The sequence below is a fragment of the Dendrobates tinctorius genome, unplaced genomic scaffold (assembly GCF_039654945.1).
Source record: "Dendrobates tinctorius isolate UK_male_01 unplaced genomic scaffold, ASM3965494v1 ptg000009l, whole genome shotgun sequence".
Taxonomy (NCBI): domain Eukaryota; kingdom Metazoa; phylum Chordata; class Amphibia; order Anura; family Dendrobatidae; genus Dendrobates; species Dendrobates tinctorius.
Window position 1 is genome coordinate 3167239 of NW_027361677.1, and position 15475 is coordinate 3182713.

General features: G+C 43.2%; 1 protein-coding gene across 6 annotated transcripts in view; it reads right to left on the reverse strand.

The window, feature by feature from the left end:
• Positions 1–306: 306 nt before the first annotated feature.
• The window catches only part of LOC141095689 (hydroxysteroid dehydrogenase-like protein 1), a 185674-nt gene continuing 170505 nt past the window's right edge, over positions 307–15475 (reverse strand). For all 6 annotated transcript variants that reach the window (XM_073581944.1, XM_073581926.1, XM_073581918.1 and 3 more), the window contains 2 exons: positions 12751–12978; positions 307–589 (listed from right to left, as the gene is read on the reverse strand). In XM_073581944.1, coding sequence (XP_073438045.1) covers positions 485–589; positions 12751–12978 — 333 coding nt within the window. In that variant the 3' untranslated portion in view covers positions 307–484. The remainder of the gene's footprint in view (positions 590–12750; positions 12979–15475) is intronic.

Sequence of the window (15475 nt, forward strand, 5' to 3'; positions counted from 1 at the left end):
TCATTTGAATGCAGTTGGTCCCATTGTAAAAAATTGCTCTTTCAGGGGTATATCTGAGTCCAATTATTCAGGGATTCGGATAGAGGCATTGCTCAATGAAGTGTGTATCAAGCTTAACATTGATGGAATGTCCATAGGATCAGCGAGGGTCCGACCTTACGCAAAGACTCTGTACTTTTCTTTTTTCTCTGTGTCTTTTACTGTGCTTTAATAAAGTGTGCTTTGTGCATTGTGCATTAATAAAGCACAATGTCAGGCAATTGAAAAAATATATATTATTTCCACATAAATAAAAAAAAACTAGAATTTAATAAAGTCATGTTTTTTATTTCCAGAAACTTTACAGCATAAAACATTTTTTTTTTTTTAACATGAATCAATAATTCAGTATAACAGTAATGACCAGGCTTTTTCAACATCCTCCATTATATTTAACTGTTGTGATAGTCTCTGAAGAATGTGCTTAGATGAAGATTTCCTTTCCTCAGTTGTGTTTTTCTCTGGATAGGTACTCCACTCTACACTTTTTGTTCATGTAGATCCATGCAAGTATCCAAAAGTATTCTGGCAACTGGTGTGCTATAAACATCTAAAATAAGGATTTCATGAGTGAAATTCATTTACTTTGTTATAGATAACGTCTACTGTATATAATGTTTTACTATACCTTATATCCTCATGTCCTACTTTAACCTTGTACACACACAGAAAAAACTCCAGCGATATCATTTAAAGCTCTTGAGTCCTAATGTCAAATTCATTAACTGGGCCCCAATTATAATACTGGTGACTTTCTTTGTGGCAGAGGAGAGTTTTGGCAGTCACAGAGCTCAGACACGACTGCACGACCAAAGCTAGATCCAGTGGTCCGCCAGCTTCAGAGCAGCCCAGGCAGGCTGTAAAGCATAGAGCATGTGGAGTACACTCCTTACTTACATAACCGGCCACTCAGACTGCAGGGAGGCAGGTAACAGGCACACAACTGTACACTATAAAATTACTCTGTTCTTGAGAAAGGAGAGGGTTTTAAGCTGTTTTAAATCTCTAACAGCGGCATTTAAAGCACCCTCCCTCTGCGATGAGAACACAGGGTGCCCATGATCTGCTATGATAGGTGGGAGTCTGCTGAAGACCCCCGTGCCTGCCATAATAGTACTCTTACAAGTCTGTGGATGGGGTTCATAGGAAACCAAGATTTTTACTACATATTGCAATAAATTTAATGAAAACAAAAATCCCAGTTGCATTCTAGATGCCAGGGTGGTACAACTGTTTGCGGCCCAAACCAAATAAGGGAAAATCAACTCCAAATAACATAGGAAAAATGGGAGTAAACAGGAGTATCAGATATTTATAGTAAAAAAATATATAAATTTTATTATAGTATTTTTGTAAAATGTATTTTTGTAAAAGAGAAGACCCTGAGCCGGATGGCAAAGACCCCAATGCACGTTTCGCGTGTTCCAGACCGCTTTCTCAAGGGGATACCTTGAGAAAGTGCTCTGGAACACACATAACGTGCGTTAGGATCTTTGCCATCTGGCTCAGGATCGTCTCTTTTCTACTGGTAAGCTCTGCCCGTGCCATATATCTATCACTATATTGACATTTCTCATTACCATGCTCTCCTCAGGCATTGGGGCAGTTTTTACTGGGGTATATTCACTTGACATTGCTGTACTCTTTTTGCTACACCGTTTAAGCTTATGGGTAATGTCTTTGTACAAATTTTCTTATTATATATGACCCTGTTGCACGTGTCTGTTTTTGTATCTCGTCATTCTACCCGATTGTCATTTTATAAAAATACTTTAATAAAATGTGTATTTTTTGCAATAATTATCTGATACTCCTGTTTCCTCCTATTTTTCATATTGCAATAAAGTTGTATTGCAAGATACAGTACAGGCAATCAGATTAGCACAGGTTCAAGTTTCCTAAGGGGACTAAAAAGAGAAAATTTTAAAAAATACACACAAAAAAAAACACTTTAACAAACTGAAAAAACAAAACAAATCCAATCACCTCACTTTTCCTATTAAAAATAGATTTTATTTTGTTTTTAAAAAATACGCACATGTGGTATCGTTGAGTCCATAAAAGTCAGATCTATTATGTAAAATTAATCAACTTGATAAGCTAGCACAGTAAAGAGAAAAAATATCAAAACCCCCAAATTAGTCTTTCAGTTGCCACAACTCTTAAAAAATGCTTTAAGAAGTGATCAAAATGTTGTATCTACCCTAAAAAATATCAATAATATTGTTAATGAAAAGACCTCACACAACTCAATCGACAAACATGAAAACATTGATAATCTCAGAACACGGTTACAGAAGCAAAATGTTTTTGTTTGGGCTTTTCCAAATTCGTTTTGCAAATTTGGAAAAATTTGGAAATTTGTTTTAAATAAAAAAAACTCTATAAGCTTGGTATTGGCGTAATTGCACTGACAGGGTGAGTCATGATACCAGGTCAATTTTTCAAGACAACTGGCGCCGTAAAACAAAACCCCCAAACTATGTCAGAATTGCAATTTTACCTCACTTTTGGATATTTTTTTTAATTATCCCAGTACATTGTGTGTTAAAATTAAAGGTGACACTCAAAATTAGAACTCGTACTTTCACATCACTCTCCCCCCCCCCCCCAAAAAAAAAGGCTATGTTGGTGTAAATCTAATATATAAAGCTCAAGTGTGTGTATGTACAGTTGTGGCCAAAAGTATTGACACTCCTGCACTTCTGTCAGATAATACTCAGCTTCTTCCTGAAAATGATTGCAATCACAAATTCTTTGGTATTACTATCTTCATTTAATTTGTCATAAATGAAAAAACACAAAAGAGAAGGAAGCATAAAGCAAAACATTGATCATTTCACACAAAACTGCAAAAATGGGCCAGACAAAAGTATTGGCACCCTCAGTCTAATACTTGGTTGCACAACCTATAGCCAAAATAACTGCGACCAACCGCTTCCGGTAACCATCAATGAGTTTCTTACAATGCTCTGCTGGAATTTTAGACCATTCTTCTTTGGTAAACTGCTCCAGGTCCCTGATATTTGAAGGGTGCCTTCTCCAAACTGCCATTTTTAGATCTCTCCACAGGTGTTCTATGGGATTCAGGTCTGGACTCATTGCTGGCCACCTTAGAAGTCTCCAGTGCTTTCTCTCAAACCATTTTCTAGTGCTTTTTGAAGTGTGTTTTGGGTCATTGTCCTACTGGAAGACCCATGACCTTTGAGGGAGACCCAGCATTCTCACACTGGGCCCTACATTATGCTGCAAAATTTGTTGGTAGTCTTCCGACTTCATAAAGCCATGCACACGGTCAAGCAGTCCAGTGCCAGAGGCAGCAAAGCAACCCCAAAACATCAGGGAACCTCCGCCATGTTTGACTGTAGGGACCGTGTTTTTTTCTTTGAATGCCTCTTTTTTTCTTATGTAAACTCTATGTTGATGCCTTTGCCCAAAAAGCTCTACTTTTGCCTCATCTGATCAGAGAACATTCTTCCAAAACATTTTAGGCTTTTTCAGGTAAGTTTTGGCAAACTCCAGCCTGGCTTTTTTATGTCTCGGGGTAAGAAGTGGGGTCTTCCTGGGTCTCCTACCATACAGTCCCTTTTCATTCAGACGCCGACGGATAGTACGGGTTGACACTGTTGTACCCTCGGACTGCAGGGCAGCTTGAACTTGTTTGGATGTTAGTCGAGGTTCTTTATCCAACATCCGCACAATCTTGCATTGAAATCTCTTGTCAATTTTTCTTTTCCGTCCACATCTAGGGATGTTAGCCACAGTGCCATGGGCTTTACACTTCTTGATGACACTGCGCACGGTAGACACAGGAACATTCAGAAGATGGAGATGGACTTGTAGCCTTGAGATTGCTCATGCTTCCTCACAATTTGGCTTCTCAAGTCCTCAGACAGTTCTTTGGTCTTCTTTCTTTTCTCCATGCTCAATGTGGTACACACAAGGACACAGGACAGAGGTTGAGTCAACTTTAATCCATGTCAGCTGGCTGCAAGTGTGATTTAGTTATTGCCAACACCTGTTAGGTGCCACAGGTAAGTTACAGGTGCTGTTAATTACACAAATTAGAGAAGCATCACATGATTTTTCGAACAGTGCCAATACTTTTGTCCACCCTCTTTTTTATGTTTGGTGTGGAATTATATCCAATTTGGCTTTAGGACAATTCTTTTTATGTTTTTTCATTTAAGACAAATTAAATGAAGATAATAATACCAAAAAATTTGTCTTTGCAATCATTTTCAGGAAGAAACTGAGTATTATCTGACAGAATTGCAGGGGTGTCAATACTTTTGGCCACAACTGTATGTGTGTATGTATGTATGTGTGAGTATGTGTGTATGTCCGGGATAGGCATCCGCACCGTCGCAGCTACAGCCACACAATTTGGCACAGTCACACGTCTGGACCCCGAGAGTGTCCTAAGCTATGTTGTGAGGTGAAATTTTAACCCCGCCCGTTCCAATTCACCAAACAATTTTGCCCCTATCTACATAATGGGGAAAAAGTGTGTGTGTATCAAGCCCCGCCCCTCATTATGATGTCATAATGGTTGCCATGGCATGCTGATGTCATCATAGGTTGCAAGCCAAGCCGCTCATTATGATGTCATAATGGTTGACCATGGGATGGAGGATGTGTGATGGGTATATGGGCACTGGACTATGGGATGGAGGATATGTATGATGGGTATATGGGCACGGGACTATGGGATGGAGGATATGTATGGTGGGTATATGGGCATGGGACTATGAGATGAAGGATGTGTGATGGGTATATGGGCACTCGACTATGGGATGGCGAATATGTATGATGGGTATATGGGCATGGGACTATGGGATGGCGAATATGTATGATGGGTATATGGGCATGGGACTATGGGATGGAGAATATGTATGATGGGTATATGGGCACGGGACTATGGGATGGAGGATGTGTGATGAGTAGAGTTGAGCGATACCGTCCGATACTTCAAAGTATCGGATCGGAATGGATCGGCCGATCTTAAAAAAAAGTATCGGTATCGCCGATTCCGATACCGGAAATCCCATTCAAGTCTATGGGACTTCCGGTATCGGAATAAGAAAAATCCTGTTTTTCCCTTGTACAGCCTCTCTGGGGTCTGTACGGGCCTTTCGGGGGGCTGTGCCGGCCTGCCAGGGGGTCTGTGCAGGCTCCGGTGGTCTGTGCCGGCCTGCCGGGGGGCTGTGCCGGCCTGCCGGGGGGCTGTGCAGGCTCCGGGGGGCTGTGCCGGCCTGCCGGGGGGCTGTGCAGGCTTCGGGGGTCTGTGCAGGCATCGTCCGATGGGACTACAAGTCCCATCGGGCGATGCCTGCTACCATGACAGTGATTGACACATTAGCCAATGATGGGACAGTAGTAGTCCCATCATCCGGCTAATGTGTTGAATGTAAAAAAAAATAAATTACATGCTACATACATACAACATGCATACTACATACATGCTACATTCATACTACATACTACATACATGCTACATTCATACTACATATATACTACATGCAACATACATACTACATATATACTACATGCATGCAACATGCATACTACATATATACTACATGCAACATACATACTACATATATACTACATGCAACATACTACATATATACTACATGCATGCAACATGCATACTACATATATACTACATGCATGCAACATGCATACTACATATATACTACATGCTACATACATACTACATATATGCTACATACATACTACATATATACTACATGCATGCTACATACATACTGCATGCTACATACATACTACATGCTACATACATACTACATATATGCTACATACATACTACATATATACTACATGCATGCTACATACATACTGCATGCTACATACATACTACATGCTACATACATACCACATATATACTACATACATACTACATGCATGCTACATGCTACATACATACCACATACATACTACATACATACTACATACATACTACATGCTACATACATACTACATATATACTACATGCATGCTACATACATACTACATGCTACATACATACTACATATATACTACATGCATGCTACATACATACTGCATGCTACATGCATGCTACATACATACTACATACATACTACATGCTACATACATACCACATATATACTACATACATACTACATACAATACATTCATACAATACATACATAGACATACAGTACATATAACATAGAGTAACATACTTACCAATACTTGTCACATTTTTCCCAGTAGCCATTGTCTTTTACGGAATAAATATTAACATAACAAACCACAAAAATACTCACCCACGATCCGAAGCAGTCCACGAGTGTGTCCCACGACGATCTTGGGTAGAGAACTGCAGCATCAGCTGTTGCTGCCGTTCTCTACGGGCTGCAGGAATCCAATGACGGAAGGTAGGTATCCTTCCACACTGTATTCCTCCGCCACTTAAAAAAAAAAAAGTCCCTAGTCTCACTTTATGCCATTGCTGTGTGGGAAATTCCCACGCAGCAATGGCATAAAGTGAGACTAGGGACTTTTTTTTTTTTTTTAAGTGGCGGAGGAATACAGTGCGGAAGGATACCTACCTTCCGTCATTGGATTCCTGCAGCCCGTAGAGAACGGCAGCAACAGCTGATGCTGCAGTTCTATACCCAAGATCGTCGTGGGACACACTCATGGACTGCTTCGGATCGTGGGTGAGTATTTTTGTGGTTTGTTATGTTAATATTTATTCCGTAAAAGACAATGGCTTCGGGGAACAATGTGACAAGTATTGGTAAGTATGTTACTCTATGTTATATGTACTGTATGTCTATGTATGTATTGTATGAATGTATTGTATGTAGTATGTATGTAGTATATATGTGGTATGTATGTAGCATGTATGTAGCATGCATGTAGCATGCAGTATGTATGTAGCATGCATGTAGTATATATGTAGTATGTATGTAGCATGTAGTATGTATGTAGCATGCATGTAGTATATATGTAGTATGTATGTAGCATGTAGTATGTATGTAGTATCTTTGTAGTATGTATGTGGTATGTATGTAGCATGCATGTAGTATGTATGTAGTATATATGTGGTATGTATGTAGCATGTAGTATGTATGTAGCATGCAGTATGTATGTAGCATGCATGTAGTATATATGTAGTATGTATGTAGCATATATGTAGTATGTATGTAGCATGTAGTATGTATGTAGCATGCAGTATGTATGTAGCATGCATGTAGTATATATGTAGTATGTATGTAGCATGTAGTATGTATGTAGCATGCATGTAGTATATATGTAGTATGTATGTAGCATGTAGTATGTATGTAGTATGTATGTAGTATGTATGTGGTATGTATGTAGCATGTAGCATGCATGTAGTATGTATGTAGTATATATGTGGTATGTATGTAGCATGTAGTATGTATGTAGCATGCAGTATGTATGTAGCATGCATGTAGTATATATGTAGTATGTATGTAGCATATATGTAGTATGTATGTAGTATATATGTAGTATGTATGTAGAATGTAGTATGTATGTAGCATGCATGTAGTATATATGTAGTATGTATGTAGCATGTAGTATGTATGTAGCATGCATGTAGTATGTATGTAGTATGTATGTAGTATACAGTATATGTAGTATGTATGTAGCATGTAGTATGTATGTAGCATGCATGTAGTATATATGTAGTATGTATGTAGCATGTAGTATGTATGTAGTATGTATGTAGTATATATGTGTTATGTATGTAGTATGTATGTAGTATGTATGTAGTATATATGTGGTATGTATGTAGTATGTATGTAGTATGTATGTAGCATGTAGTATGTATGTAGCATGCATGTAGTATGTATGTAGTATTTTTTTTTTTTTTTTTTTTAACATTTAACACATTAGCCGGATGATGGGACTACTACTGTCCCATCATTGGCTAATGTGTCAATCACTGTCATGGTAGCAGGCATCGCCAGATGGGACTTGTAGTCCCATCGGACGATGCTTGCACAGACCCCCGGACATCAGCACAGCCCCCCGGCAGGCCGGCACAGCCCCCCGGCAGGCCGGCACAGACCCCCACAGGGTGCACAGACCACCGGCAGGCCGGCACAGCCCCCCGGCAGGCCGGTACAGACCCCCACAGGGTGCACAGACCACCGGCAGGCCGGCACAGCCCCCCGGCAGGCCGGTACAGACCCCCACAGGGTGCACAGACCACCGGCAGGCCGGCACAGCCCCCCGGCAGGCCGGTACAGACCCCGGGCAGTCCACACAGCCCCCCGGCAGGCCGGCACAGCCCCCCGGCAGGCCGGCAGAGACCCCCGGAAGGCCCGAAATGACGGCGCATCATGATGCGCACACACCGCGCATCATGATGACGTCAGGCTGTCAATCAACTTTGAACTTCCGATTCCGATGCCGACTTCCGATATTGAAAAAATATCGGAAGTCGGTATCGGAATTCCGATACAGCAAGTATCGGCCGATACCCGATACTTGCGGTATCGGAATGCTCAACACTAGTGATGAGTATATGGGCACTGGACTATGGGATGGAGGATATGTATGACGGATATATGGGCACGGGACTATGGGATGGAGGATATATATGGTGGGTATATGGGCATGGGACTATGAGATGAAGGATGTGTGATGGGTATATGGGCACGGGACTATGGGATGGAGGATGTGTATGATGGATATATGAGCATGGGACTATGGGATGGAGGATGTGTGATGGGTATATGGGCACTGGACTATGGGATGGAGGATATGTATGACGGGTATATGGGCACGGGACTATAGGATGGAGGATGTGTGATGGGTATATGGGCATGGGACTATGGGATGGAGGATATGTATGATGGGTATATGGGCATGGGACTGTGAGATGAAGGATGTGTGATGAGTATGGGATGGAGGATATGTATGACGGGTATATGGGCACAGGACTATGGGATGAAGGATATGTATGACGGTATATGGGCACGGGACTATGGGATGGCGGATATGTATGATGGGTATATGGGCATGGGACTATGAGATGAAGGATGTGTGATGGGTATATGGGCACTCGACTATGGGATGGCGAATATGTATGATGGGTATATGGGAATGGGACTATGGGATGGAGAATATGTATGATGGGTATATGGGCACTCGACTATGGGATGGAGGATATGTATGATGGGTATATGGGCACGGGACTATGGGATGGAGGATAATTATAATTTGTTATAACTAACCACAGTTAGTTACTATGCCCGGGCAGCGCCGGGCTCTTCAGCTAGTATTAAATATAAGTTATGGCTCTTGGAAAAAGGGGAGGAAAAAGAGACAAAAAAACAAAATTCACCAGGTCCTTTTAAAGAGAACTTGTCATGCAAAAACGCTATTTACCTGCAGTTATAGGGATAGACTCCAGGTAAATAGTGTTCATATGCTGCCTGACCACCTTACTCAAAGTGCAAATACCTTGAGAATCTGAACTGTTATCCTCTCGGAAACCAACAGTTCTCAGTCATGGGGACTTGCCCAGAGCAAAGCCACTAGTCATCACTCACTACTACTACTGTGAGTAGTGGCTGTAATTAGGGATGAGCGAGTATACTCGTTAGGATTCGGTACTCGGCGAGTAATATTCGGCACAGCACGCACAGTCCCCGCACAGCCCAGCACAGTCCCACACAGGCCAGCACAGTCCCCGCACACGCCAGCACAGTACCTGCACAGCCTGGCACAGTACCGCACAGCCCAGCACCGTACCCGCACAGTACCTGCACAGCCCAGAACAGTTCCACACAGTACCTGCACAGTCCCCGCACAGTACCTGCACAGCCAAGCACAGTTCCGCACAGCCCAACACAGTCCCCGCACAGCCCAGCACAGTCCCACACAGGCCAGCACAGTCCCCACACAGCCCAGCACAGGCCAGCACAGTACCTGCACAGCCCGGCACATTACCGCACAGCCCAGCACAGTCCCTGCACAGTACCTGCACAGCCCAGCACAGTCCCCGCACAGCCCAGCACAGTCCCCGCACAGCCCAGCACAGTCCGGAACAATACCTGCACAGCCCAGCACAGTCCCCGCACAGCCCAGCACAGTCCCTGCACAGCCCAGCACAGTCCCTGCACAGCGCAGCACAGTCCCGCACAGCCCAGCACAGTCCCACACAGCACCTGCACAGTCCCACACAGTCCCCGCACAGCCCAGCACAGCCCGGCACAGTCCCCGCACAGTACCTGCACAGCCCAGCACAGTCCCGCACAGCCCGGCACAGTCCTGCACAGCCCAGCACAGTCCTGCACAGCCCAGCACAGTCCCGCACAGCCCAGCAAGTCCCCGCATAGTACCTGCACAGTCCCCGCACAGCCCGGCACAGTCCCCGCACAGTACCTGCACAGCCCAGCACAGTCCCGCACAGCCCGGCAGAGTCCTGCACAGCCCAGCACAGTCCCTGCACAGCTCAGCATAGTCCCACACAGGCCAGCACAGTCCCCGCACAGCCCGGCACAGTCTGAGCACAGTCCCCGCCCATTAATCGCATTTCCCATTGGACTCGCTACTCGTTACGAGTACCCGAGTATTAGGAGGTACTCGTAACGAGTACAGTGAGTCCGAATACTTCATTACTCGCTCATCCCTAGCTGTAATCACTCCCCTGCACTCTGCAGTGTATCTATGCAGAGTGAGCTGTCAATGAATGTGACGGGAAAGCTTTCACAGCTGTCGTTCACATTAGTTATAATTTTAGGCCACATTCACACGTTGAGTATTTGGTCAGTATTTTACATAAGTATTTGTTATCCAAAATCAGGAGTAGGTGATAAATGTAGAAGTGGTGACTAGAGTTGAGTGAAACAGGTCAGTCAGATTCAAAAGTCGCCGACTTTTGCCAAAGTCGGGTTTCGCCGAGCGAAACTCGACCATAGCGTGAGGTCGGCCATGCGGTCAGCGACCCAAGCGCCAAAGTCGGATTTCACAGAATGCTTGCAAGTGACTTTTTTTTTCAGCCAATGAGCAAGGATGTACACTGTGGGCAACGAGATGACATGTGCAGCGTTCGGAGAGAGAGAGATTGATTTCGCGCACTTTAAAAAAGCGGTCCGGCATGTAGGTGTCCTCCGCTCCCTGCCGACTTTGCTTCCACATTGACATGCATTGGGTTTCGTGTTTCAGTCGGACCTCCGACTTTTCCCGATAGTCGGCTGATTTCGACTCGACTTTTGAGAAAGTTCGGTTCGATTCGACCCTAAAAAAGGCAAAGCCGCTCATCCTTAGTGGTGATGTGTTTTGATTATACCTTTCCTCTGATTGTTCCACTCCTGATTTTGGCTTCCAAATACTGATGCAAAATACTGACCAAATACTGAACTTGTGAGCATGGAATTAATGTTATTTACCTCTAGATTAACCCAATATCTGCAGGTAAATAGCATTGACAGGTTCCTTTTAAACCACCCTAAGAATAAAATATTAAGAGCTTATTTTAACCTCATAAAATTGGGAAAGGAAGCACTACGCTTGCTGTCCAAAGCGACAGTGACCCTTCAAAAACTATGGAATGTACAGAAACAGTGGAGCATGTATAGGTCTATGTTTGTGTAGGTGGGTGGAAGGGTCGATGAAGACGCCGTGGCAATAAGGGGTTACATGATGTTTGTTTTTATGATGTTTTTGTGTGTGATAAAAAGGTTTTATTCTATTCCTAAGGCCGTTGTTGTGTTCCAACTCCTCCTGGCTTTGCCTTAAGGCCGTCCCTGGGAATGCGGGAGGTCTGTCCACTAGGAGACCAATACTAGGTAAAGGAATATAGCTTGCATTAGACAGGGTATTAGGTAGCTAATAGTAATCTGATTAGCTCATATTTTGGGAGGGGTTAGATGGGTTTTTATAAGAAACAGTTTCCTGGTTATGGGAGTTCTGAGAGTGAGTTTGAGGAGTGGGGAGAGAAAGTCTAGTGAGGTGTTAGGGAGTAAAAGTAAGGATAGGCAAGACAGTTTTAGCAGTTGCTAGAAGAGGCAGATGCAGCATAGCACAACAGGTGCTATCAGTTCAATGTTTCCCACCACATGAGGACACATCTGAAGTTTTGTCGGGAAGCCTTGGCAGTCTTGGGCTTGAGGTTCGGAAGAGGTATTAAAATGTCATACCCCTGTCCCCTCTATGAGGAAGATGTCGACTGGGTTGCAGAGAAAGGGAAGGATGGTGGTCCTCAGGGAAGCTGTTGTGCCATAAGGAGGGTCCCTAGGGTCAGCAAGAACAGTTGGGCTATTGTCAAGTTGGGCAAAAAGGAGACGAAGAGTGACATGCCAAGAAACAAATGGAACAGAACTAAAATGGGACTCTGTCTTATTCTGTATGCTGCACTCTTGTCTAACTGAATTGCACAGTAAAGCTGAACCTGTTAACCTGGACCCAAGGTCTCCGGTCTTGTTTGAAGCTGCAACTGGACCCGATCCCATGGATGGGGAGGTAGAAAGTACTCCTGAACTACAAGTAAGGAACAAACTCCCCAACACCCCCACATATGTCAGACTCCATTTTATAAGAGGGGTTTCAGGGCATAGAGTACTCAGTTCTGGCAGCAAAACATCCCTTCATTTGTATACATGAGTGGGTCAGAAACGTGACTATTATACTGTAGTCATACCTCTATGTTCTGTGTTCCTATGACGAATTCATCATATTTACCTTGATGGAGTGAGACCAGTATCCAGTCGTCCTCAGTGACACTCCGATCGTTCTTACAGCGCTCCGTGCATACTCACTTGCCAGTGGTACAAACAAGGACTTCTTCCTAAGTATTTCAGCAAAGCCTGTCATCTTTGTGACCACAAAGCCAGGAGTCAGGCTCTGTATAAATATGCCCTGGGAGGAATATTCATAGTGCAAGGCTTGAGTGAAACTATCCATGAAAGCCTACAAGAAAACCACAAAAGTATAATTCATTCTATGAGTCTTTTGATAAATACGCTGTCCAATATTAAGATATTAATGACCTATCCTTACAAAAGGTAATCAAGGCACAGAAATCAAGTTGCAGACACATCTCAAAATGAACTATCCAGAGGAAGCTGTGAGAAGCCTGCCTATATGGTCGAATTGCTGCAAAGAAGCTAACACTGAGGATCACAAACAAGAAAAGGAGACTTGTCGGGTGGTTTCTACATGTGTGGTGCTCACTATGAAGCATGAAAGAGGAGGTGTAATGGCATTGGGGTGTTGTGCTGGTGACACTGGTGGTGATTTATTCCAAATTCAAGGCACACTTACCCAGCATGGCTACCACAGCATTCTGCAATGACATGCCATCCCATCTGGTTTGCACTTATTGATACCGTCATTTATGTTGCAGCTGTACAGCGACCCAAACAGCATCTACTGGCTGCAAGGCAGAGGGTTGGACACCGGTTTTATTATATCCAACCGAATGTGGGTTTCAAAAAGATGCCCACAGAGATGAGTTGATGACCTTGCCCTCTTTACAAATAAGGGTATGTTTCCATGGTCAGGATAGCATCAGGATTTGACGCAGGTAAAATCTGCACCTGAGGTCACTGGCAGGTCACATGCGTTTTTTAATGCGGATTTGTATGCGTTTTTTTGTAAGCTAAATAAAGATATATTATTTAACAAAAGAAAAAAAGATTTGTGATGTCATTTCTGGTCCAACCTCCTCTTTAACATGTGTCCAACCCACACTCCATTACACACATAGATAGATAAATCGATAGATAGATCGATAGAGCTATCTGTCTATCGATTTGTCTATAGATAGATCTGTCTATAGATACACAGATATATATATATATCTATAGATAGATACATAGATATATGTAAAGATAGATAGATGCATCTATATCTATGTATCTATAGATACTGTATATTTGGCTATTAAAATAGGGTGCCCCCCTAGAAAGGTCCACATCTTGGACTGAAACGTTGCACATGGGCCAATAAATCACACTTATTTTTTCTATTGAAGTGCTGCCTTCGTTCTTTTGGACTAGAGATATATCTGGCTATTAAAATAGGGTGCCCCCCCACAAAAAAAAAAAAAAATGACGTGTGCTCCCGCGCAATTTTCTGTGCTAGAGAGGGATAGCCGACGGCCGGGGGCCAATATTTGTAGCCTGGGAAGGGGGTAATACCAATGGACCCTCTCTAGGCTATGAATATCAGCCCACAGCTGTCTGCATAGCCTTTACTGGCTATCAAAATAGGGGGACCCAAAAAAAATGACATGGGGTCCCCCTATATATTATAGCCAGAAAGGCTATGTAGACAGCTGCAGGCTGATATTCATAGCCTAGAGAGGACCCCCCCTGGCTACAAACAGCAGCCGGCAGCCACCCCAGAAATGGTGCATTTGTAAGATAAGCCAATTCCGGTGCTTAGCCTCTCTCATCCCACTGCCGTGTAGCGGTGGCATATGGGGTAATAAGGGGTTAATGTCACATTTGATTGTAAGGTGACATTAAGCACGGTTAATAATGGAGAGGTGTCAATAAGACACCTCTCCATTATTAATCGTACAGTTAAAAGGTTAAAAAAAGACAGCCAGAAAAAAGTATTTTAATGAAATAAAACACCACAGTTTTCCATATTTTTATTATACGCCCAAATCCAAGCAAAGCCATCAATCTCCTGAAAAAAAAATAACAAACCAACCGTATACTCCCTGTCCAACGTAGTCCTAATAACGATTGTCCCACGACGAGTCCAGCTCTGCTACATCTGGATGCATGACATCCAGATATAGCAGAGCTTGTACCTACACTGTGTACGTGACCGGAGATAACCCCCGGTCACGTACACGGCAGTTCGTCCGATAACACAGCAGTGGACGCGGACTTCCGGCGGCAGGACAGATAAGAACTTTATGTAAATTACTAGAAATGCGTAGTAAGCTTCGTTTACGCAGTTACTACGCATGTAACTAATCATTAAATGCGGTTTTACCGCATCTAATGATAGTCTATGGGAAATTTACGGTGCGGCAATGGAGCGTCGCCGCATCGTTAACAGACATGCTGCGTTTTGAAAAGACGCGCCGCATGTCCGTTTACGCCAGTCTGCCGCCTGCGTCTTTTAGCGCATAGTGGAGGCGGGATTTCATGAAATCCCCTCCACTATGCTGCAACATCTGGACACAGCGTTTCCTGACCGTGGAAACATATCCTAAGACTAGAATTACGCATAGGGAAAAGAAGGCAATATCTCAGGAATGCAGGTAGAAAAGAAAAACTTTGCCGCCAGATTCAGGAGAACAGTGGCATTTACATCAGTTAAATATTTATGTATTTCTCCAAAATGAAAATGTACAATATTTTTATAGGAGACTAGTGGAATTACGAGCAACAAGCTTTTCCCTCCCTTTTAATGGTGCTTGACAGTTTTGTACTCGTTTGAGATG